General features: G+C 46.0%; 2 protein-coding genes across 5 annotated transcripts in view; one reads left to right on the top strand and one right to left on the bottom strand.

Moving 5' to 3' along the window:
- The first annotated feature begins 1,992 nt into the window (after positions 1-1,992).
- cltrn (collectrin, amino acid transport regulator) lies at positions 1,993-5,150 on the top strand. The gene is made up of 6 exons (XM_003973912.3): positions 1,993-2,405; positions 2,785-2,843; positions 3,004-3,089; positions 3,250-3,366; positions 4,158-4,352; positions 4,440-5,150. Exons 1-6 carry the CDS (start codon positions 2,339-2,341, stop codon positions 4,570-4,572), a joined length of 657 nt encoding a protein of 218 aa, XP_003973961.1. The 5' UTR covers positions 1,993-2,338; the 3' UTR covers positions 4,573-5,150.
- Positions 5,151-8,329: 3,179 nt separating this feature from the next.
- Positions 8,330-23,029, bottom strand: part of cdh24a (cadherin 24, type 2a) — a 16,905-nt gene continuing 2,205 nt past the window's right edge. The window contains exons 2-14 of one of the 4 annotated variants that reach the window (XM_029828589.1): positions 20,884-21,615; positions 17,497-17,791; positions 16,281-16,400; positions 15,811-15,978; positions 13,873-14,054; positions 13,157-13,266; positions 12,562-12,698; positions 12,286-12,407; positions 11,937-12,054; positions 11,520-11,828; positions 11,078-11,270; positions 10,513-10,972; positions 8,330-9,931 (exon numbers count right to left, since the gene is read on the bottom strand). In XM_029828589.1, coding sequence (XP_029684449.1) covers positions 9,122-9,931; positions 10,513-10,972; positions 11,078-11,270; positions 11,520-11,828; positions 11,937-12,054; positions 12,286-12,407; positions 12,562-12,698; positions 13,157-13,266; positions 13,873-14,054; positions 15,811-15,978; positions 16,281-16,400; positions 17,497-17,791; positions 20,884-21,450 — 3,591 coding nt within the window. In that variant the 5' untranslated portion in view covers positions 21,451-21,615 and the 3' untranslated portion in view covers positions 8,330-9,121. Of the gene's footprint in view, positions 9,932-10,512; positions 10,973-11,077; positions 11,271-11,519; positions 11,829-11,936; positions 12,055-12,285; positions 12,408-12,561; positions 12,699-13,156; positions 13,414-13,872; positions 14,055-15,810; positions 15,979-16,280; positions 16,401-17,496; positions 17,792-20,883; positions 21,616-23,029 lie in introns of those variants that run through there. The other 3 variants (XM_029828588.1, XM_029828587.1, XM_029828590.1) reach the window with 3 other exon arrangements.

Here is a 23,029-nt window from a genome sequence, read left to right on the forward strand (position 1 = left end):
ACTCTCATACTTTTATTCATTTGCATCGTGGTATTAAAATAATATATGATCCCAAACCCAAATCTAATCACTAAAAAGCAAAGCAGACATAATGTATACATACTTATCTGACACATATCCTCAGGATATAAATTGTGCACTCAACATCCCAAATTCAACAACATATTCTAACTTTTCAGATCACATCTAACTTTTAAAATGTTTTCTGATGAAGCGAATCAGGGTTGCTTCTTAAATTAGGGTCGGAATAATCAGAAAATTAATCCAAGCAAGAGAGAGCGTGACAGATTTATTAGTTTAAATTAGCCACAGTGTACACATTTGAAATAATTACTGTTGCTATGGTGCCAGTATTTCAGATGACTGAACACAAGAGTGAATCCTGCTCATTATTACAGGACCTCCAATAATTTCAGTGCATTCTCAATAGTTGTGAACCCCAGAAGACATAATCCATCCAGTAATGTTGGGACCTGCAGTGGGAATGCTAAGAACTCTTTAAGAAATCTGGTGTCGTTGTGGGGAACAGGGTCACTGCCTTACAGCCCTTACAGTGTTGGCTGGTTTATGGGCGATCGTGTTGCTTGATGTTTTTATTGGAGCCAAAAGATCCTTTATTGTGGAGGATCTATTGACGCAGAGAGCAACAGCAGACTTTGCCTCGTGCGCGTCCTGACTGTTAGTTTCTTATAAATGTCTCCGTCAGGGGTTTGTCAGCACACACTGAGTGAACAATTAACCTCATGTTCAGCTCCAGCTCTCACACAGACTGGGGGCTGATCAATATTAAATAATAATGCTGTGGGCTTCCTCTCCTAATCATGAAAAAGGAACCAAAAGACCAGTTCAAACAGGAGGTCTCTTATACTGAAGGTTCTTTCCTTGGCTCTTCAAAACCCTTTATTTATTTAAGTTCCTCCACTTCTTCCCTAAAGAGCCAAGCTTTTTAAACACATAATCAATAATCCAAACCTCAGAATAGAACGCCGTCATTGACAGATAACATACTGCTAACTAAAATAAGGGCCTTTATTCCTTTAGGAGCAGCATAAGGTTGTGAACAAAGAAGTTAAGCCTTTTATAGCATTTTCCTCCTGATCAAGGTCCAAACATTCATGCTCGGCTGGTTACATTCAGGATGTGCAGCAGGTTTATTGTGTTAGTCTGTCGGGACAAATAGAACTGTGAGCCCCATTTACATTGCTGTAAATCTAATGGCCCAGAAACCTACTATATAGATCCATCCATCCACCCATCCACCCATCCATCCATCCATCCACCCATCCACCCATCCACCCATCCATCCATCCCCCCATCCATCCACCCATCCACCCATCCATCCATCCACCCATCCACCCATCCATCCATCCATCCACCCATCCACCTCCACCCATCCATCCATCCACCCATCCACCCATCCACCCATCCACCCATCCATCCACCCATCCATCCATCCACCCATCCACCCATCCACCCACCCATCCATCCATCCATCCATCCATCCACCCATCCACCCATCCATCCATCCACCCATCCACCCATCCATCCATCCATCCATCCACCCATCCACCCATCCACCCATCCACCCATCCACCCATCCATCCATCCATCCACCCACCCATCCATCCACCCATCCACCCATCCATCCACCCATCCATCCATCCATCCACCCATCCATCCATCCATCCATCCATCCATCCATCCATCCATCCATCCATCCATCCATCCATCCATCCATCATCCATCCATCCGTCCATGGTAGACAGGCTGAACTTTTAACCAGTTTATCTTCTCCCTGAAGGTCTGAATCTGCTCGACAGTGTTTTTGCGACACAAATTAAACTTAACCTGATAAGAGCGAGTGCTTAGTCAGGCATGTACCACGCTGGGGTCACCGTGTTCTGCTTTTCCGCAGCCCTTCGCCCCACGAAGAATGCAGATGTGGTCAGGCGCCTCCCTCCTTTTCTCCTTGAATCGGTGTTTTTACCGTTTTGCTGAGGAGGGGAAGGCGTCTGCATTGTGGTGCCTGTCGCGCTGCTGTGCTGGGTAAACAGAAGCAGACCTGGTGCTGGGCTCTCTCGCAGGAACACTGCGGCGGTGTTTTCAGAAGCCTGAACAAACACTCACGCTCACCGGTCTCCGTGTTACACAGGCTGGCCGAGCGGCCATGTTTTTTAGAGAGAGGATGGGCTGGGGTTGAGGTGTGTCCTCCAGTTTAACCATTAAACACAGGCTTTAACCTGGCACGTTCCTCTGCTGACCCCCTCAGACCTTCTCACCGTCCTCCCATTGTTGTTATCCGCTGCCGTCTTCCCGCCTCTCAGGTCCCTGAGGAGAGATGTTGGACAGGATCCTACTCCTGCTCTGTCTGTCACCTGTTTTAGCCCAGGAGCTCTGTGCACCAGGTAGGAGACCACAGCAAATGCACTCAGATGTTTATGTCAGCGCAGCTTCTCGGTCGTCCTGGTAGCCGAGAGCTTGAATCCGGGGGTAGCTGGACTCCTGTTCTCCTCTTCAAATAGTTTTCCCTCTCACCCAAAGTTCTGCTGTTTACATCTTTTCCTCTACAGTAAATCATTTCCTGGTAACTGCTGAAGCCTGGAATGCAGTTTTAAATCCGACCGGGCTGGATTACACATAACTGAGATGGCGGCTTCTTAACAAAAACCTCTAATGGAGCCCCCCCCCCCCCCTTGAAACTCTCAGCAATTCTTCATTTAACAGCTTCCTGGGATAAAACCAATGCTTGGAATGATGAATTTGAATGTGTTTTCTCTCTAAAAGGTGCTCCAGATGGCTACAAAGTTCGAATTAGCGTCAAAACTGCTCTGGGAGACGATGCTGTACGTATTTACCTACATTTTCATCAGAATTAAGTGTGTGATAAACACTGCAGTGGCACCGGTCCTTAATAATCCAGAATCCTTAAACCGTAGTAAAGGTCTTTGTGATGACCGCTCAAGTTAATCTGCTAAAAGAAAGAAATGCTCCGTGTTTTCGCAGTACGACTGGAACGACAACGAGATGTTCCTGTTCCGGGCGTCTCTCGCTTATGCCATGAGGAACCATCTCGTCGACCAGAAATTTGAGTGAGAATCGTTTTCTGCCCTTTGAATTTTAAAAATGACAACGACTGTGTTGTTTATGAGGCAGTAAAAGACAGAACGCAACCCTGTCAGGACAACAATCCTGAGTCACAGTCTTTTACAAGCCTGACGTCGTGTTTACTGTCCGCTGGAAACTCACCAGGGTTCAGAACATCATCCTGTGCAACGACACGGCCAGAGTGTCCTTCTGGTTCGTGGTGACGTCCACGCAGGACTCCTCAAGCCTGGTGAAAAAGGAAGATGTGGAGCAGGCTGTCAGGTAGGCGCACGGCTCCTCTCAAAATTGGGATGTGATGATCCCTTTTTTTGTGTATTAGCGACATCATGTTGCTGGAACCTGAGTAAACTGTTAAATCAAAGTTGTCGACCAAATTTACGACTTGATGATCTGAGTAGATTAGCCACCGTGATCTTGATAAAGATCTTGATAAAGATCTTGATAGAGAGGCAAACAAGGGTACTTTAGAGTGATGATTTTATGACGTGCACATCATATTGACAAATTGAAAGTAACAATAATCGCCCACATATTTGAGTCACTGTACTGTTATAAGTATAATGTATGGAATGTGTGGATGATGTGGCACTCTGGGGTCACCAAAGCTGACAAAAAGATCGAACTTTCAACCTATTTCTGATCATCAGGAGCAATAAATATAGACTCTTATCGGCACCAGCGGATGGAGACAATAACGATACCTTTGTTTTGCTGTGTGCACGGAGTGGCTATGAGGAAGCAGACGTCTGCAAACGGTGACTGTTCTCAAATGTTGAACAGGCAGACCAGCCAACGTGCTGAGTCTTTAGTATTTGTCACTCCTCAACTTTAACTCATCAGCATCCTCACTGACGCTGACTAAAGGAAGGGGTTCTGGACCGGTATTCAATTCCTGCCATCTGCAGTCTGACTGGCGCCTGTCGGAGTTTGGATTTTGAAGATGCTAAAGCTCTGAAGCTACGCTAATGAGCCACCCATGCAGCTCAACCTGACTCCTGACGAACACCTTAGCCTGACAAGTGTTTTTCTCTGAACTCTAATTCTTCCAATAGAAAGTCCAGGAATCGCATCAACAATGCCTTTCTGCTGACTGATTCAACCCTGGAGTTCATCGAGATCGTCCCCACCCTGGCAGCGCCGGTCTCCTATGAAACCCCCCCGTGGCTCATCGTGTTTGGGGTGGTCATCGGTGCAACAGGGGCCGGGATCATCTTCCTGCTGGTGTCCACTGTGGTCCAAAAGAAACGGTACAGAACTGTCCACACGTCAGCTTCAGCGTCCTCGTTTATAATGTCCTGCATGTCTGTCTCAAAGTCTCTGTCTTTATCTTCTAGTAAAAAGAACAAAGATGTCGACGAAGAAGAGAGCTGCGATGAACAGATGGAGGTAAAAGCTGTGGACTGTGGCTCAAATGAGGGGGTTCGCAACATGTCATTCTTAGAAGATGACAGCTTGACAAAGATGTAAAAGGATTTTTCATGTAATCAAGAGATGGAAAATGGAGCCGTCTTTGATGTGTTGCTCCGCCACCTGTAAAATCAGTTGATGAGATGAGGAAGTGCTGCAAAACTCTACATTTGTGTTCTTAGAAATGTAATGTTGTAAAGTGTATGCCTGGCACCACTTCTGGCCTTTTTATGCTTTTGTGAGGAGACATTTTACTGCAGCTTTAACGTAAATCCTTCTTTCTGAACAGCTGAGTAGTTGTAGTCACTTGTAACGTTTGTCTGTGCTGCCCCCTGCAGGTCACACCTAGTACCGCAACAAAAATGCATTAATTTCTGTCATCTTTAAAGCAAAAATAAATTATTACTTAATGCCTACAAAGTATTTTTCCATGGTGATAAAGAACAAATTTATTTATCTATATGGCTCCTTTGTATGTATGGGTATTAAAGACAAGACAAGATATGTGATTTCCAGCACAAAAGCAACAAAATCCATATACTCTTTAAATGAAGGTTAATGTAGTTTCATAGTTGAATTTAACATTTGTGGAGGACAGAGGCCCTCAGAGTTTCACGAATAAAGAATAAAACAAAACAGTTGGTTTGTGTTGCCATCCAATCATCTTAATTATAGCAGCTAGGGCTCGTTCAGTCTTCATTTATAAAGCACAACATCCCAGCCAGAACTAAAATGTGTCAACTTTGGGAAATCTGGTTGTTCCGGTATGTAGTCGCTGCACTACTCTCGCTCTCCCGCTATCCTTTCAAAAAATGCTGCGCTTTCAACACAACAAAGCTTTAGAAACACTCTGTGTTGACAAGCAGCTGAACACACAAAGTTGACACATACTCATGTGGTGGGAGGTTGTAGAAACTGCTTCAGACCAAGGCCACAGTAGGAGACCATGACGCATCGCCAGGAGCAACGCTGCCCGATGAGGGCTCCGCTCCTCCGAGAGGCCTGCGGGGCAGCCGGATCTGAAGGTTCCACTCCTGAGGTCCTCGAGCAGCCCACAAGATACCATGAAGTTATATCCAACCTGCGTAGGAGATATGAATTCATGGACCCCTTGCTGAATAGGTCTAGCCCCCAAAATGACGCCTCCCTGCCATCATGGGAAATTTGGGTACAAATACACACACACACACACACATATATATATATATATATATATACACATACCCACACATATCACACACACACACACACATACCCGTGTATGGGATAATTTTATGGGAAAATGGGGAAATGGGAAGATTTTATGGCATTTATAGGACCCAAAATGATTCCTTACACAGCTCATACTAACAGGAATTACAAGACTCCAGAGGAAGCCCAACATCCAGTCCACCAGTCACCTGATCTTGACCTTTGGTCAACAAGAGAGACCAAACAATTACGACTATTTTAGTGAATGGGGGGACAAAGCTGGCCGTCTGCTTGTCCAACAATTGAAATCTAGGAGTGGTGGATCGGACAAGTCCCTAATAATCCAGGTGCAACCACCTCTGTCCCTGGTGAAAGTAACCGCACTTCTCAGGGAGTCGTGTTCCCATCTTTACACTTCAGAGGCAACGGTTTTAACTGTCACAGTTCTTTGCCCAACGAGACACGCTGAAAATACTTGATGGGTTTTCAGTGGAATTTTAAAAATTAGCATAGCAATCGGCCCCACTGTTGGAAGAGATGTCCCAACAATCGCAGCAGCAACAGGGCACGCCGCCACCCACTCGTGGAGAGGCTTATTTTTCTTTCATCCTCAAGGAGCTGTTCATTGTCCCGTCATATCCCTTCCATTAGTCAGTGTTAAAATTTTTGCCATTGTTTAGAATCTTTCGTACCTTCAATCATACAAGAGGAGTTTGGAGTTCCTCCTCCATGAATATTCGAAGGCTACTTAACATCATTCATGCTTAATCTTGCCAAGAAGGCCTTTGACAGTAGATTGGACGTACCTGTTCTCCACACTGAGTGGGGCTGGCTTCTGGGACAGCTTTATTTCTCAGATCTGTTTGCTCTAAACGTCTCCTCAAGCATCAGTAAGTGTGAATACTCATCGCTCTCAATGATTCCCTCTCTCTGGTGTTGCACACCAAAGGTGGCTGCTTTCCAAACTTTCATTTGCAGCTGTCATTGAGCCACTTTAAATAGTGTTGAAATCCAAAACCAGATCCCTGGTATCCAGGTGGGGAATGGAGCCCAAGGTTTCCTTATATGCGGACGATCTACTCCTATATGTGTGTAGCCCAGAGAGTAACGATGACTCGGAGTTTACACTGAAACTACCCTTCGTTTGAAGCGTTTTATATGGACGCCACCTTATTTGAAATGAATTAACTTTTGTTCAGAACACAGGCAGTGAGGAAATTCTTTTTGAAATAACAAAGATCTAAACGCTTTCACAAATGGGGCCAAATGATGTCTCTGTTTCTATTTGGGAGCAGAGCTGTCAGTGTCACTTTGAATGACACCTTTTCACACCGATGCCCTGATGTTTTCCACCAAGATGTCAAAGTCAAAGCAGCGCGTGGCGCTCTCTGGAGACGGTTGAATATTCCTTCTCTGTAAAGATGAAGAGCTCTACCGTTGCTCAAAATTGACACAATTGTGACTGTTTGGTTCCTCCAGCCTGTGGCACAAACACACACCTCCCTCTCTGACTTCTCCCACTGTGTCAGTTTATCTGTTGCTATTTCCGGCCCAGCCGTGTTGTTGTCTCATTGTTATTCAGTAGTTTTATGTCACAGTTTCACCTTAGATGGCACCATTGAGCTGCGAGCTGGACACACACATTCTTGTACTTCTATCTTTGTGAGGACTCGAACTGAACTGACATAGCACAGTGGCCAGGTCCTTACCCCGCCCATCCCTGTTAACCCCTAATTAGCTTAACCCTCAAACTGTCCTTTTGGAGCTGTGAGGCCCAGCCAAAATGTCCCCACTTCCCAAAAATGTCCTCAGTTTGCTAGTAGAATGTGTATTTTGGTACAACAACACACACTTGTCCACCTCTTCACACCTACCACCGCTCTTGGCAGTTTAAGGTGTGCGCGTTTGGCAATAAGCCTTTAAAGCATTTGAATTTCAAACACAGTTTAATTCACTGTTATTCTATTTTGGTCGATTTTATCTTTGAAGTGTTAATGCAGAGCGTCTTTCTGCCACACGGCTATATTTAGTTCATTGTTCAATTAAATCCGTCCCTGATGTTGAGGCTACGTCTCGGATCTTATGTCTAGCTCATTTGTGAAACGTTATCTCAGGGCGGGCGTCCAGTGTGCGATATCCCACCCTGTTAAGAGTCTCACTCTCGCCTGAGGACGCCGGTCTATTTCACACCTCTTTCTTCCTCTCGGGACGACAAAAGACGCTCCGTCAAATTCAGTTTGAAATCATCAGGATCCTATTAGAGCCGCAGCTCAGCGAGAGCCAAAAATCCCACTGTAAGAAGACAAAACGTGGAAAATAATTGCAGCGAAAAACATTTGATCGCATTATTCTGGAAAATGATCTGGATACCTTCCGAGCAATAACATAACATGGAATTATGGAAATGAGTCACAGCGAAAGGCTGATTGCCTGAAGATCGCACAGTCTTGAAATAATTATTATGTGTTTTGTTCTCATCACCAGTAGGACGTGCGCGTTGCCTGAATTAGTCTCGTTTAACCGTGGGAGATAAATGGCTCTTTGGAGATAACTGGAAACACGCAGACCCAAACACAATAGTCAATCCTAAATAATCGCGTGGGTGAAATTAGGAGGACCATTTTATGTTGCAAGTTGGGAACAGTTTAATAACTGAACATCAGTTGCTTTGTTTTCTGTGTGGATTCCATTAAATCTCCTTTTTTTTTCAAACAGAACAAGCAAAAGTCCACTCTTGATCAACAACCAGTGAAGCACAAATTTCTGAACTATCTACAAATGGACATTACTTACTGGACGTCCACGACATCGTTGACGGTGACGAGCTAAACGTTTCTACTGGAACTGTGTGCGGCTTGCATAGTGAGCAGGCTTTGCTACTGGAGGTGCGAGGACTTGCTGGAGATGCAGGCTAGAACGGCGTGCGCTGATGGAGAGGCTCTGTGAGCTGGTGACTGGTGCATGACTGTACGCTTCTGTGGCTGAATTTCTCCCCTTCAGATGCAAATTTGTCATTCAGATTCCAAGTACTTTGAGTGAGTGCGCCTCTATTAAACTATCAATATTAAATATTACAATTTGAGTCAATTTTTAATGAGGCCTATTTTCTAACAATGCAGCTTTCAGGGCTCAGAATCAATATTTAACATAAAAAGTTAATTTTTCATTAACTTTAGCTTTGAAAGCCCAAGTGCATTATTAATATTAGTTAAAAGAGTGGTGAGAGAGGTGTCAGATTCCATATGCATTTCATGCGGAGGTGAAAACTAGATGCTGTGCACCGACTCCACCACAGTTCCTTTGTCACTGGCGGCTCCTGGAATTTTTCTGTCAGAGGGGGTTTATTTTCCCACCCTGCTGTGTCTGAAATCCATCACTGTCATTAGAGTTTCCCTTTATAACCTCTCCTCTGAGCAGTTTAGAAATCCCATTTCTGCTGTTCCTTTACTTTGTCCTCTCTTTGTGCAGTAATCTTATCCAGGGCCTCCCCTCCCGCCACCGTCTCCTTCTCCCTCTCACTGATGATCTCCACTAGCCTCTGAAACTTCTGGTTTAACTCCGCCATTCCTCCAACCACTCGCCCGTCGTCCTTCTCCCCATCGCTCTCCAGAGAGCTCAGAGACTCCGCCCTGGAATCGCGGCCCTCGAACTCATAAGTCTGCAGTGAGTCATAAGGCGGCTGCGACAGGTCAAAGGTGACCTGATCGAGGCGGATGTCTAAAAGGTCCTTCATGCGCAACGACCGAAGGTTCGTGGAGTCTGTTCGCGTCGGCTCCGCCCAGCCTCCGCCGTCTCCGACCGCCCCTCCGGGTAGAGACAGCGAGGTCAGGTCCTTCCTCTGGAGCGTGCACATGTTCAGGAGCGGCACTCCCGCAGTGTACAACCCGGCGCCGCCCGTCCCGTTCACGACCGTCCCTCTGCTGTGGGGATTCAGCGAGCCCACGATGCTGTACGTGTCTCCGGCTGCGTAAACAGGAGGGTTACTTTGACAGCCTTTTGGATAAAGCTGCTCCGACACAGAGGGAATGGAGGAATCGGTGTCAATGTCATCTAATGTGCAGCTGGTGGCCGTGGTGCTGATCTGCGTCTGCGCCGAGCCCGGCCGCCCGTCTTGCTGCTTTGAGACGGAGGTGCTGTGACTCTGGCACGAAGACTCGTTTGGGTCACACTGTGGCAGATCTGCGACGATGTCTGCTGCCAACACCGTCTCTGCAGCCGCGTTTATCTGCTGAAGGCACAATGGGGGGAAACATTACAGATGCAGCAGTGATAACAGTGCAGAGGCAACAAAAGCTTGTAAAGATTTCATTTGCTGCTTTTTAGCACCCAAAAAATGGATAATTGTGATATTAAATCACAAATGATTTCAAATGTCAAAAGTTATCAAGCCCCGAAGCAACAAAAGGTTTAAAGTTCCGCTGCTACTGTGTGCCTGTTAAAGAGTCAACCCTGATGAGAGAACAGATTTGTACAAATTCACCAAAGCAGACAAGCAACTCTGATATAAAGTTATTAAATTCTTGAATACAGTGGAATTCGTATGTTTCCATCTGAAGGCCGATGTTACAGACTCTGACGTTTGCCCAGCCAATCACGGTTCAGCAGCCTTTGAGTCACAATCACATGACAGATGGTGTTTCCACAGCGACAACAGATCAAATCGAATTAAATCACACACATGAATTTCTGATGAATCATATCCATATGTACTGACCCATAAACTATACTTAGTCTATACTCTGGAAAAGAGCAGCATTATGATCATTTTGAAGTGAAGTCCTGTTTATTTTTGTGGAGTTTTCTTCTGACCTTGCTGTGGCTTTGAGCCTCTTTGGGTTCAGATGCACTGCCTTCCTTTCTATCGATCGTTCTGTTCTTCGCCACCATGTACTCCATGTAAGACCTGGCGCTCATCTGAGGGGCGCTCAGCAGAGGTTCAAAGTTGGTTTGGTTCTGGACCACAAGGGAACTGCCAGCTTGACCCCCGGTCAGCCCCTGGGTCAGCCCCTGGGTCAGCCCCGGGGTCAGCCCCTGGGTCAGCCCCTGGGTCAGCCCCGGGGTCAGCCCCGGGGTCAGCTGCGTTAACTGCAGACCTGCCTCCAAAGGCCCAGCTGGGTAATCTCTGAGAACAGGCAGCGTGTGAATGCCGTAGCAGAAGCGACCGTAGAGGGGGGCGGAGCCCGGTCGCTGCTGAGGGTCCAGGCCGGGCCGCAAGTTGCGGCTCCAGCTGTACGTCCTGGCCCTCGGCGGATTCTGCTGGGTGTACCATCTGTGCCAAAAGATATATGTCAGAGAAGCACACGACCCAATATAAACAAGCACACGCTACCAGGAGACGCGCCTGACAAGCTCACTCGTGTCTGTAAGAACTCACATGTTTCCATTGTTGCGCATGTGCTGTATTCTGTGCATGCTCTGCAGCGCCGTGATGTCAAAGGCCGCGGTGTCCGCTTCCCCTCCCCCCTCATCATCATAGGAAATGATGTTCTCTCTTACATCATCCTCCTCGAAGGGTGAGTGGGAGTCTCGCTTTTGATGGCGCAATGACAGCGAAAGCGCGCACACCACTAAAGGGCAAAGAGGAGACACAAGCACACGATTTTCCGCAATGTTTGGAAGCAGCCTCCCACGAGTCAGAGTCCCTGCAAGGCTTTTTGTTTTTGACTGCTGTGAAAAAAGCCCTGACTTGGCCTGACTGGCCACAACAAAATGGCCAACATTTAAAATCACACCAAAAAAACGAAACTGTGTAGACTGGTGGAATTTGTTGTAATTTCTCTGAGGTGCTCAGTGAATGTAAATGGTTTCACACCTACCCAGCAGGGTGGTGACACAAGCCAGCATGGACAGCAAGGTGACCAGGCTGAATATGAGGGATGTGGAGGGGGACGGCACTGGCAGGCAGACCATGTGTTTCTCCCATCTCCTGTCCTTCTGTTTCCCCCTATCCTCTGTCTGCATCCCACCCCGCAGACAGGGACAAATGGTCACAGTGACTGTGCCCGTGTTAGTTAGTCCTGAAGCCCCATCACGCAGCACAACTGGCACATAGAGGGTCAGTAAGGATGAAGAGAAGCCAGGGAGGGGCTCCAAGGCTGACTGGAGCACCAGGCTGGCTGTCACACCTGATAACGAGGCAAACACACAAGTCAAACACGCTCACTGCGCAGCAGACACGCACCAGTCCTGGCTGCTATATTTTAGGGCTGCAAAACAGAGGTAGTCAGAGTGACCTCCGCTCTCACGGACAGTGAGGTTGAGGGCAGAGCTGGACTCTGGAGGGATGCTGAAGTGGACCTGGTTGTCCTGTCCTCCCTGGTCTCTGTCGATGGCTCTCAGAACCTGGACTACCTGCCACACACAGACCAGAATGTGACTGACATCTTTATGCTGACGCCATTTCTCTGACTACAGTATCCCACTATAGTGATCATGATAATAACTGATTGGCCACTAGAATCTTTTCCCAATTGTGCAATTAATTAATATCTTGTCATTTTCCTTGATGTGTTGATGATGCCTCAAATCCAGAAGCTCTAATTTAATTTTACATCAGGCTTATACGAGCAGTAGCGATAATACCTGACCAGGAGCGCTGGAGTCACACACCGACGTTGTGTACTGCCTGTCCAATTCTGGTGCATTGTCATTCTGGTCTAGTGTCTCTATGGCAACCACGACCCTTGACACAAGATTGGGGTTGTCTGAAAGAGAAGGAACCCGACACTGAAGGTGAAATGATGGCTAAATTTTTACCATTACCACTTTGTACTTCCAGTCCCTGAAGGGGATCTTAGTGAAATATGATAGCGAGCTGTGAGCTGCTCTCTGTGCCTGAGGGCAGAGGTGCAGACGCACCCCTCTGTGCAGCGATGACTGTGATATTGTGCCACTGCTCCTCCTCACGGTCCAACTCCATCACCGTGCTGATAAAGCCTGTGTCAGAGGCGATGCGGAACAGAGCCTCAGGGTCTGACTGAGGATCGATGGAGTACCTGAAAGAAAGAAAGAAAGGGGGGAACGAGCATACAGAGAAAAATGATTCCGGGGGGGGATTAGATCCACAATATTACCAACAAAAAAAAAGCATCGTGATGTCAAAGAGTTCTGGACAGTGAGAAAAAGCTTTATTTTTTATTTGCGGTACTGACCTATGTGAAAGTGATTTATTACCAGGGGGGGAGCCTGAAACCAAGGTCCATGTTGCGCTGTTATTTTTAGATTTTATGGGCAAAAATTGTCCAAATTTCCTACATTTCACAAACAGTCATCATTCTAACATACTGACATCAATATCTATCACATTGTGAGCTACATAATTACATATGCAAAGCTATAATCACAATGCTAAGGAATATTTTCATTGAATCGAGTAGTAATTTGCTAGCAAAAGGAAGGAAACGACCATGAAGAGAGGCCTTAGTAAAGACAAGAGTGACGGCGTAAAGGCCACCTGATGTTGCTGCTTTGTCCTGTGTCGGGGTCCACTGCAGAGACACGTCCAACCGAGCAAACAGGAGGGCAGTTCTCGGACACGTCCAGATGGTAGCGAACCTGGGAGAACTGCGGAGGCTCATCAGCATTAAGGACCATGACTCGCACTGTGGCCTGGTCCTTAAAAGGACCTTTCTTTAGGTAGCGGGGATCCACTATAGGGTTGGACACTTCCACAGAGAAAGTGTATGAATTGCAGGCCTCATAATCCAGCAGCTGCGGAATGAGGAATTAAGCAGCTTCAATCTCCAGAACAGCATTCAAGCGCTTCTAGAATTCTCCCCGATAATAATCTTTCCGTGTTGTTTTGTTGATCTTTTGATAAACTGTGATGAATAAATCTGTGGCGTTACTGGGAATGGCTTCAGTTAAAGCTGGGAAAGCTGCTACCTTCAACAAGCCCATCTCATTTGAAGTTAGCTCCATTTTTTTCACACCCTGTCTTATTAATTCACAGTTAGTCATTACAGAACTTGCTCATGCAGAACCCTGGGAACCTGTTGACAACCCAACGCCTGTTGAGGAGAGCAGCAACATTTTTGAAGGGCTTTAAAGTATATTCGTAAACCAAGGCAAATTAGAAAAATCTCTTGCATTTTAGATCTTTTTAGCTGTTTTACTCAAGAACTTTTGAGAACCTGTAGCCTGTGTCTCTTCCTGTATCTCAATAATCACCTTGCTCAGGACAATGACAGCCTCTTTGTCTTTTCTGGTAAGGTTGAATATTTCAGCCTCCTCGCTGTCCAAGATTGTAAACTCCAACAGGGCATTTTCTCCCAGATCGGGATCAGAGGCAGTTAGTCGGCCCACCTCCACACCCGGTGCTGCGAGCTCTGATACAGAAAATGACCACGCACCTGCGGGGAAGAAAGTATAACATATGCTTTAATGGTTCTGAGCAATGTGGGAAAAATAGTCACAGCAGGAAGATTGTGTGTTTCTTTTTTGGGGGGGTCGTTAAACTCTGCTCTCTTTTTTCCCCTTCCTTTCTTCAACACATTAAAAGGACAAAGTTTGATTTTATCTTTCCGCATCCAATAATCATACAACCATACGTATGCACATTAAAAGGATTCATCCTCGGACATGGCTCCAGTCCATCACACCCCCACTCGCTCACATCGAGGGGCATTTTAGAGTCTCCCTTCAACTGAACGGGAATGTTTTCGGTCTGTGGGAGGAAACTAGAGCGCCAGGAGAAAACCCACACAAAAACCCAAAAGAAAACATGCAAAAGAAGAAGAAGATCCTGAGAGAGGCTTTTTTATATGAGGCAACAATGCCAAGCGCTGCAGCAACAATAGCCACTACACGTCAACTGTGACATCAATGCGTGGACCCGAGCGGTGCTACATTAACTCACCCATGTCCTTGCTTTAGCTGTCAAGTGTAATTGTTTCTATTCAATTCTTGCTGTGGAGGGTTTATCCCATTGCCCTTCTAATATGTTCTCTTGTTGCATACCAGATTCTGATCATATTTCTTAATTTAGGACTAATTTTTGGACCCCGGAATCTAATCTGAAATCCAAAGTGGTTATTTTATCAAGGGCTTTCAAACCCCAAGAACACTTCCATTTCTGTTCGAACAGGAAAGATGTTTGTTGCCCGAGCGCCGTCTTTCTAATGAATTAATCATTACGCTGGGATGGAAAAGTGTAAAGTCATCTGTAATTTCTCCTGGGGATGTCCAGGACAAACCGGCTTGTGATGCCGCAAATGCACGCTCTTTCACGACTTAGCTGCTCGCTTAATAAAATGGAAACCTTTTTATCTGAAATTATAGTTCAGGCGTCGGTGCGTGTGCATCAGTATTGCTGAAGCACAACAAGTCTCTTCAATGCCACCTTGCTGAATATCAGCCATTCGATGCCCCCCATTATACACCTCATTTAATGACATACCCTTTGCGTCCAGTTTGATTTTCTTCAACTGTGTCTAAAAACAAAATGATGATGGCGGCAAGAGCAGGTGAGGAAGGAAAGATAAAGTCAGATACCAGTAAATAAATAAAGCACTGGTGGCATTTGGAAATATGAAATTGCGCCTATAAAGCCCTGCGTTGCCGCACAATATATCAACCAGACGAAGGAGGTCTTTAAACATTAAGATGAATGGCAGTGAGAGACTCAGAAGAAGGAAGCAGGAAGGGCAGAGTGAACGGGGGAGGAGGCCTATATAGAGAAAAGCAGGGTGCGTCTCAAAGTCTTAGAAGCATTCTGCAGTGATTTTACTCTCTATTGAAGCAGAAAGCACTGAATTTTAAGATGAAATATTAATAGCACAGAACAGGGAAAAGCTTGGATAAGAAAACGCAAACATGATCTTTCACTCTTGCGTGTCGAGGCACAGTCCATTTGAGTCTCAGGTAATGGGAGTCTTTTACCAGTGTTAGTGTCCCTCATCCCGGCAAAGGTTAAAAACAATGATTAGGAGGAATGCCTTAAATAAAAACTGCCATAATGCGCCGACAAGCTACTTTCTATCTCCTCTCCCACCTGTTTACATCCCACAAATATCAAGCTGTCATCAGAAATGCCATCACAAGATGTTCATCCATTCAAACCAGTGAGAACAGCCCACGGTAGCGTGACGCGACAGCAGCGGCACTTACTCCTCCTGAAGTGAGGGGGGTTGTCGTTGACATCGGTCAGCTTGACGGTGACTGTCGTAGTGCCCGACAGTCCGCCCAGATGCCCTCCCATGTCTTTGGCCTGGAGAACTACCAGATATTCATCTCGACTCTCTCGGTCCATGTCAGGTACGGCGGTGCGGAGGATGCCTGGTAGGAGGAGCACCGAGTGGCAGCAGCTGATTTCACAGTGACAACGTGTCTCTTGATATTAGCATCAATGTGTGCCAGATCCATACATTTAGCGCAAAACATGCTTTTAAACGTATAACCCCAGGTCACATCTGTCCCCTTATATCAAAGTGCTCTTTTCCTCTTTGGACAGATGGTAGATAAGACACAACATATGATTTCTAACCGGACCCCTGGGATTTATTACAAAGTATAACCACGAGCGAGACAGGAATTTACTGGTGAGTGGGTGTGTGATACATGCAGGGCTGCGGTCAGACCTGTCTGCGCGTCTACAGAGAAATAGTCCTGGCCTTGAGTGATGGCATAGACCAGCCGGGCACTGTTTCCATATGTCGGATCATCGGCATCTCGAGCTGTGACTTGGATTATGGATGTGCCTGTGAAAGAGAGGAGGCGACAAAGGTGATAAGTCAAATGACCCTTTTAAGTACAGTAGTTAAAGCTGTTGGCTGGTTCATAAGCTTAATGTGATCCTCCACACCAAATCTGTCTATTGAATACCAAGTACTTACGGCTGCAGGATTAAAGGGATAATGCACTTCTCTGCTGCCTATCTCTAGGATTTCCACAACATTCATCCGTTTGACAAATATGACTAAATAACCTATTTTCCCGTTGAGGATTTGCCCTTGAATCTTTGGCGCTGTGTCAGCAGCAGGCTTTAGCCTCATTGATCAGATGCTGAACAGCAGGGAAATCCTGTAATTGGCAATGAAGTTTGGAATAACTCACAGAATTGATGCTTATGCTGATAATCAACTGTGTCAGCCCCTTTAAACAAAGTATCATTTGATCGTATGAGATGACGTTCGGAGAACTACTGATTTTTAAGAAATCCTCAGTTTGAACAGCTCTCTGGCATTATACTGCGTTCAAACCAAGATTATTGCTATAAACCTGTATATAAACACTGTATATTCAAGTTGGATAACAGTAACAGTGGAGCATAGCTGAGACTACCGAAGCCCATGACAGAGAAAGAGGAAACCTCAAATAAGAATATGGGTTTTTGCTCTCAGGCAGGAGTTTAAGCTTCACTAAAGTCTGAAGCACCACGTCGGTGTTATATGCGAGGGACTTGGAGCTTCAAGGTCTGGTGCCACGGCTGGCTACGCATTCATATCTGCCTTTTGTCAATTCTCGTTCCATTTCCACAGCAGTGAACAGAGAAAATGAGATTATAAGATACATTTCTGCTCATACTGAATCCACAGATACCTTGTGATCGAGATGGGCATTTGTTAAATAATTTGACGGCCTTAGTCCTATTGTGTAATTCAGTAATTACTGTTGAAAATGTGCAGTTTCCTTTGTAAACGCACAACCTTCCTTTGGCTTCTGACATTTTTGAGCCCGCTGTGGAAAAGAAACAGGGAAATACCCCTGGAAATAACCTCATCATAACAGGACAGACTGGTGGTCAACAATTTTAGGTGTAGAATCTGTTTAATCCATTCATCTTCACCACCCTACCTATGTTGGCCATCTCTGGAACCATGGCAACGTAGGGTTCGTTGGGGAAGACGGGTGGATTGTCATTGATGTCTTGCACTCTGATGATGAACTCGGAGGATGGCTCCAGGGCGCGGCCAGTCTGGCGATCTGTAGCTGTTGCAATTAGCCGGTACTGGTCCTTTTCCTCACGGTCCAATGCCTTGGTGACATGTATATTGCCCGTGTTGCTGTCAATAACGAAGACGGAGCCCACTCCCTCTCCCTCCAACGTGTACTTGGTGCGGCCGTCTCCACCGTCCATATCTGTGTGCAGCTGAGAACAGAGACGTTCGGTAAATACCTCCTTCAGGCCGCATCGGTGCGCAGGTATCGCTCCCCGTTTGTCGGGTTAATACTGCAAACGGGGTCACAGGGAAACGAGCATCGACATAAGGACGAGATGTGCTCAGTGAGTTTGAAATGAACGGCACCAGGTGTGGAAAATGCATATGGGACGAGGATGAGTACTGATGCATACAGCTTGTTAAATCACTGGACCAAATGTGCCACGGGGGGTTGATGGGGTCAAAAAGGCATCAACGTGGACAGCGGCCCTGCACGTGTCTGACATGTATGTGCACAGATGCATCCTGCTTCCATCCATCTGTAAATCTTTCTTGTCTCTTCTGTCCATCTGTCGCTCTCTCTGTCTTTTAAATCCATCTGCTTGACTTCTGCCTACCTATAAAATCACGTCCTGCCGGTCCTCTTGTTCCTCTGTTCCCCTCTGCCCCCCCTTTTGCTTTCTGCTGCAGAAAACACGTTTGCTATTTTGATATTTTAATGGCAGTGAGACTATTAGTGTGAGTTCTATAGGTACACGGCCCAACGTACAGAAATAGAAAGCTCAGGAGCTTACTCAGCTTTCATCACGCTCAACTTTCTGACCAGGAACCTTCACATTTCTATAACCTTAAGGCGCATCCACACATGTTCATAATCCACAAGGCTTAGTCACAACCTCTGCTGTGGACCCCAGATAGTCAGAGAACTAAAGCCTCAATTTGAATTCAGCTGCAGCTAAAAATAATTTTATTTTCAAAGGCATTTACTCATTCTGTGAGTTGGAATTTGTGCTTCAAAGAAATTTAATTGCCTGCACATGATTCAGCCCAATCATTTCTGTGCTGGAGACAGATGTTTACTTTAAAGCATCTGCATATGCAGCATAATGCACATTAACAGCACAAGTGCAATTCACACATGAGCACCCCGGAGGCGGAGACCAGGAGAAAATGCAAGATTAGTCAACATTCTGCATGTGTGTCTGTGTGTCTTGGAGGATAAAGTTGGGGATTATAGAAACTCATGATAGCATACCCTACAAATTGCTAGATAAGGGACTCGTTTTTTTTTATTCATCCCTACGCCCACTCCCCACTCCCTTTCTCCCTTATAGCAAGCCTCAAGTTTTGATCCCACACTCCACCACGAGAGACATCTTTGTCAGAGCCTGTGCCTATCTCCCACCCCACGCTCTATCCTCTTTTTTCCCCCCTCTATCCTTCAAGACCTCCTCTCCTCACTGTCTAATTGCTGGCTCAGTCCTGCTGTGCTTCAGTCAGCATGAAAAAAACACTCACGCGGTGGGGAAGAAATGTATCCAGCTCGAACAAAGACAGCTGGAAAAAGAGGGGAAATTGTCTCCTCCATTTGCTTTGTCATTTTCTCTCCTACTCTATAATCAGAATTTTCCCCTCCTCTCACTCCCATCCACCTCCAGGTTTATCTCTGCTTTTATAGAGACACATTCTTCATCTTGCTAGCCTGATGGAAGCGCAGATGATTTGAACCGCCAATAACTTGGCTCAGACCTCTAATGCATACAGCGTATGGAGGTAAATAATCCAGTTTGACTAAATGAACTGGGTTCAACCCGACTGGTGCACGGACGCTTTAATGCACGACTGTCAACATGTTTTGCAGGAGAATTAGCGTCTTCGCGTACCAACAGCTTGCTTTAACACCCCTCGCCGACTGTATCAGGAACAACCAGAGAGGAAGATTATACATTTATGAGACGCACACGCAACTAGTAAGAATCCAATCTAGACTGTCACATTAAATTATACTGCTAGCTCCAAAGCAGTTGGCAACATTCCCTGTTAGCGCTATAGCTGATATGATCCTCTGAGTATGCCAGCAGCTGCATTAGCGTGGGGCACCTGAGTGTGAAATTGTACAAGTAAACCCACAGGACGCGAATGGTTCAGGTGTGTCGTGGATTCACCCACCATATAGTTTGTTTGTTGCAACTGCAGTTGGAGTGTGCTGCCATTGTGATTGCAGAAAAAAATGGCACTGGTTTTACGGGAGCTAAAATGATAAGGATCTGTCGGGGACGTATTTAGATATCGTCACAGTGGTGATAAATTACGATGAGCAGAGACACTTATTTGCACCGACAAACTGCCTCAATGTCACTCTCCATGAATCTATTTGCGTGCTTGTTAATCATCTCTTCACAGGTGGGACAGTTTGCTCTCTGCCAATATCGCTGACACATGTTGACGCTATCTCAGATCGGGATCTCGCGCTTGCTCAGGCAACTTGATTTGTGAGGACAGAACTGGGAGCTGATTTTCAGCGTGAGTGAAAACTTGGCAGGTGCTTTTTGCCTTCCAGACACACAGAAATGAGACTGAAAAGGGACGGAAAGTGGCGGAGAGTGACAACAACAAAAGCCGAGAGGATTAGCTCAATGAAATAGTCGTCTCAGGTCTAATCTGTTTTAAAGTGGTACATTGTACATTACTTTGGGATTAAGTACACACAAAAGGTGGCAAAGTTACGCAATAACAGCAACGGTGTGGAAACAGGCCCTGGACAATGGGGCACATTAACGGGAAGTTTATAGTTCGGAAAATACTATTAATACGACCGCAGTACGATAACATTAGGCTTTATTTAAACAATGCAATGTTTCCTCAGACACCACCACTATAAAAAAAAAACTTGTGTATAAGTGCTGACAATTATTGCTCTTTGCATAATGAATGTTTCATCTCTGGGGATTTTGAATCTGTTAAACTGCCCGAGAGCCCAGAGACGCTACTTCTATTTGCATGAGGTCATCCGTTTGTGAAGTCAATGGGCCGAGAGGGAACGACTAAACGAGGCCAGTGAGGGAAACACGGTGCAAATGTGCAGTTTGTCCCGAGAAGGGATGGAGAAATCTTTGTGGATTATGCTCAGAAAACGATGTTGTTCCAAGACCGGCAGTCTTGGTTTTTTTGGAATAGAGGAATGGAGCGTGCAGGCAAGCAAGACAAACACGGTCCAAAAGGTCTGGACGCACCGGAAAGTGAAGCAGAACACACATTTGTGTTGAATAAGACATCATCACACCCATGTATTTCCACGTACCCGTCCAATGAGGACAGGCTCCGGCCCTCTGTACTCCTCAATTACAAAGAACTGGTTCCAGAGCCAGCTCCTCCGATGGCGAGAGCGAGGCCCCCCATCTTCAGACTCCGTGACCCACTTTGTGCTGTGCCGCGTCCTCTGGAGCAGAATGCCACTGACACCTGTCTCCAAATGGAGGTCAGGAAGGCTGGCGTGCTCCTCTGAACTCGGCGCGAGACTCCGAGCATTAATTACACCTTCAACCTCTTCATTAGTCAAAGTGCTTCTTTTCTTGCGGTTCAGAGTCAGTTCAAGGCTATGCTCAGCTAATAGAGATTTGGCAGCAATGTCAGCTTTAAAGCCCAAATTATTTGGTTTTCCGTCAGTTCTTGGCAGGGTTTTGGCTTCGCCTTTGACATTCTGATGCGGGATTTCCGAATCTTTCAAATTCGATTCTAAATGAGGTAAAAGTCGCTGTGGTGGGCTCCATGGGACCTGCAGATCTCGCTCCTCCTTTAAAAGACCCGCAGCCACCACCGGGACCTGTCGTTCCATGAAAAGAACCAGCAGAACAAAGCGTGCTGCCATTGCTGCGATGACCAGGTCACTTTGCTTCAAAGGAAAGTCGTTGCTTGGCTGATGGGGTTCAGCTTCTCATGGAGGTCCGTCCAGACTTGAGCCGTCTCCCTCCCCCCTGGGGCAGGGCTTCATTTCAGCTCCTTCTGTCACGCTGGCTCATGCTGATCCGACCACCTGAGGGAAGTCACAGAGAAGGTCATTTAAACTGCAACAGGTACTTTAAGCCTCCTTTAAACTTATTTTACTGCTGATTGATGAATTTGGCAGAAAACTGCCTATAAAACAGAATTTGCTTTATGCCAGATGGTGTTAACTTTTTTTTTCCTGCTGATTTTATCGTAAGTGTGAATCATAATATTGATCATTAGGTCATTCGCAAGGAATTAAACACGGTCTTAAAAACGGTTCTATTAATTTTGGGCAGCGGTGCCTGGCAGCGAGGTGGAGCGCAGGTATTTTACTGTCTGGTGTCACCCGCAACTGCCTGAACATCAGTTGATTAATGCCGCCACCAAAGACGCATCGCTCATGCCCGGTGCGGAAAGAAGGTCCACTTAAAAGAATAATTAGACTCATAAATAATTCAATCAATGACCTGTCCTCGTTTCCCAAAAGTTAAATGATGTGAGTTTCTTCATATTTGAGTCGGATCGCAGCGATTGATCTTTTAAATTTAAATCACAGGAAAGAGACCTTCTCTGCCTTCCACTCATAACTCTGACGCGTCATTTCCTGCAACGCACGTCACTCGCACGCAGCTCAGCCTACAGATACAATAAAGAACAAAGCAAATATCATCAGATAAAGAAAATAAAACTGCAGTCAGTGCCCACCGCCAGGATATGGCTCTGGGTTTAAAACCTATGCCTCCCTAACAACGAACCCTAAAACCAGATGAACCACCACATTCTTAATTCACCTCCACTTATTTGCCTGGTTGGAAATGAAGACCACCTCCAACTGGGGCCGATGCTCTGCTCTTGTTGCAGAGACTGACCTACTTTGTTTCATCTGGGGTTTTTGGACAGCATCAAATTGAGAATTTGATCATCGTTGTGATGAACAAAAAGCAGTCGTTTCCCTTTTTCATGTTTCCAGATGAAACCCTGCGCGGCTCGCGCTGGCATCTGTTTGCCGTCGTCGCCTTAAGTCGTGCAGAAAACAAGTGTCTCTTCCAAAATCTCTTTGTCTCCCTCAGCTTCTGTGTAATAGCCTTGATGCCGTCTGCAGCGTGGATTTCTCCTTCCTAGCTTTGCTCTCACACCACGTTGCCAACAGTAAATGTCATCCGCTGTTGTTTGAAGTCTTTAAAGAACGCGTGTGTGTGAGTGAGTGTGCGGAATGTAAGGAAGGGATGGAGGATGAAAGCACGAGGACGATTTGCTGTTGCCGGCTCAGAATGGAATGATGAGTGGTGACATAGCTCTAAATTGCAAATCGCTGTTTCCGTCTCACTTCAGCCTGTGCTGAGTCGCTTCACTGCAGCAGGGCTATTTCACTTTTATTAAAAATAGCCTGTGCATGTCAGGCCTTTTACATAGGGAAAAAATGAGAGCGAGAGGTAGAGAGGGAAGGGGCTGATGTGAGT

This window comes from Takifugu rubripes, chromosome 20 (assembly GCF_901000725.2).
Source record: "Takifugu rubripes chromosome 20, fTakRub1.2, whole genome shotgun sequence".
NCBI classification, from domain to species: Eukaryota; Metazoa; Chordata; class Actinopteri; order Tetraodontiformes; family Tetraodontidae; genus Takifugu; species Takifugu rubripes.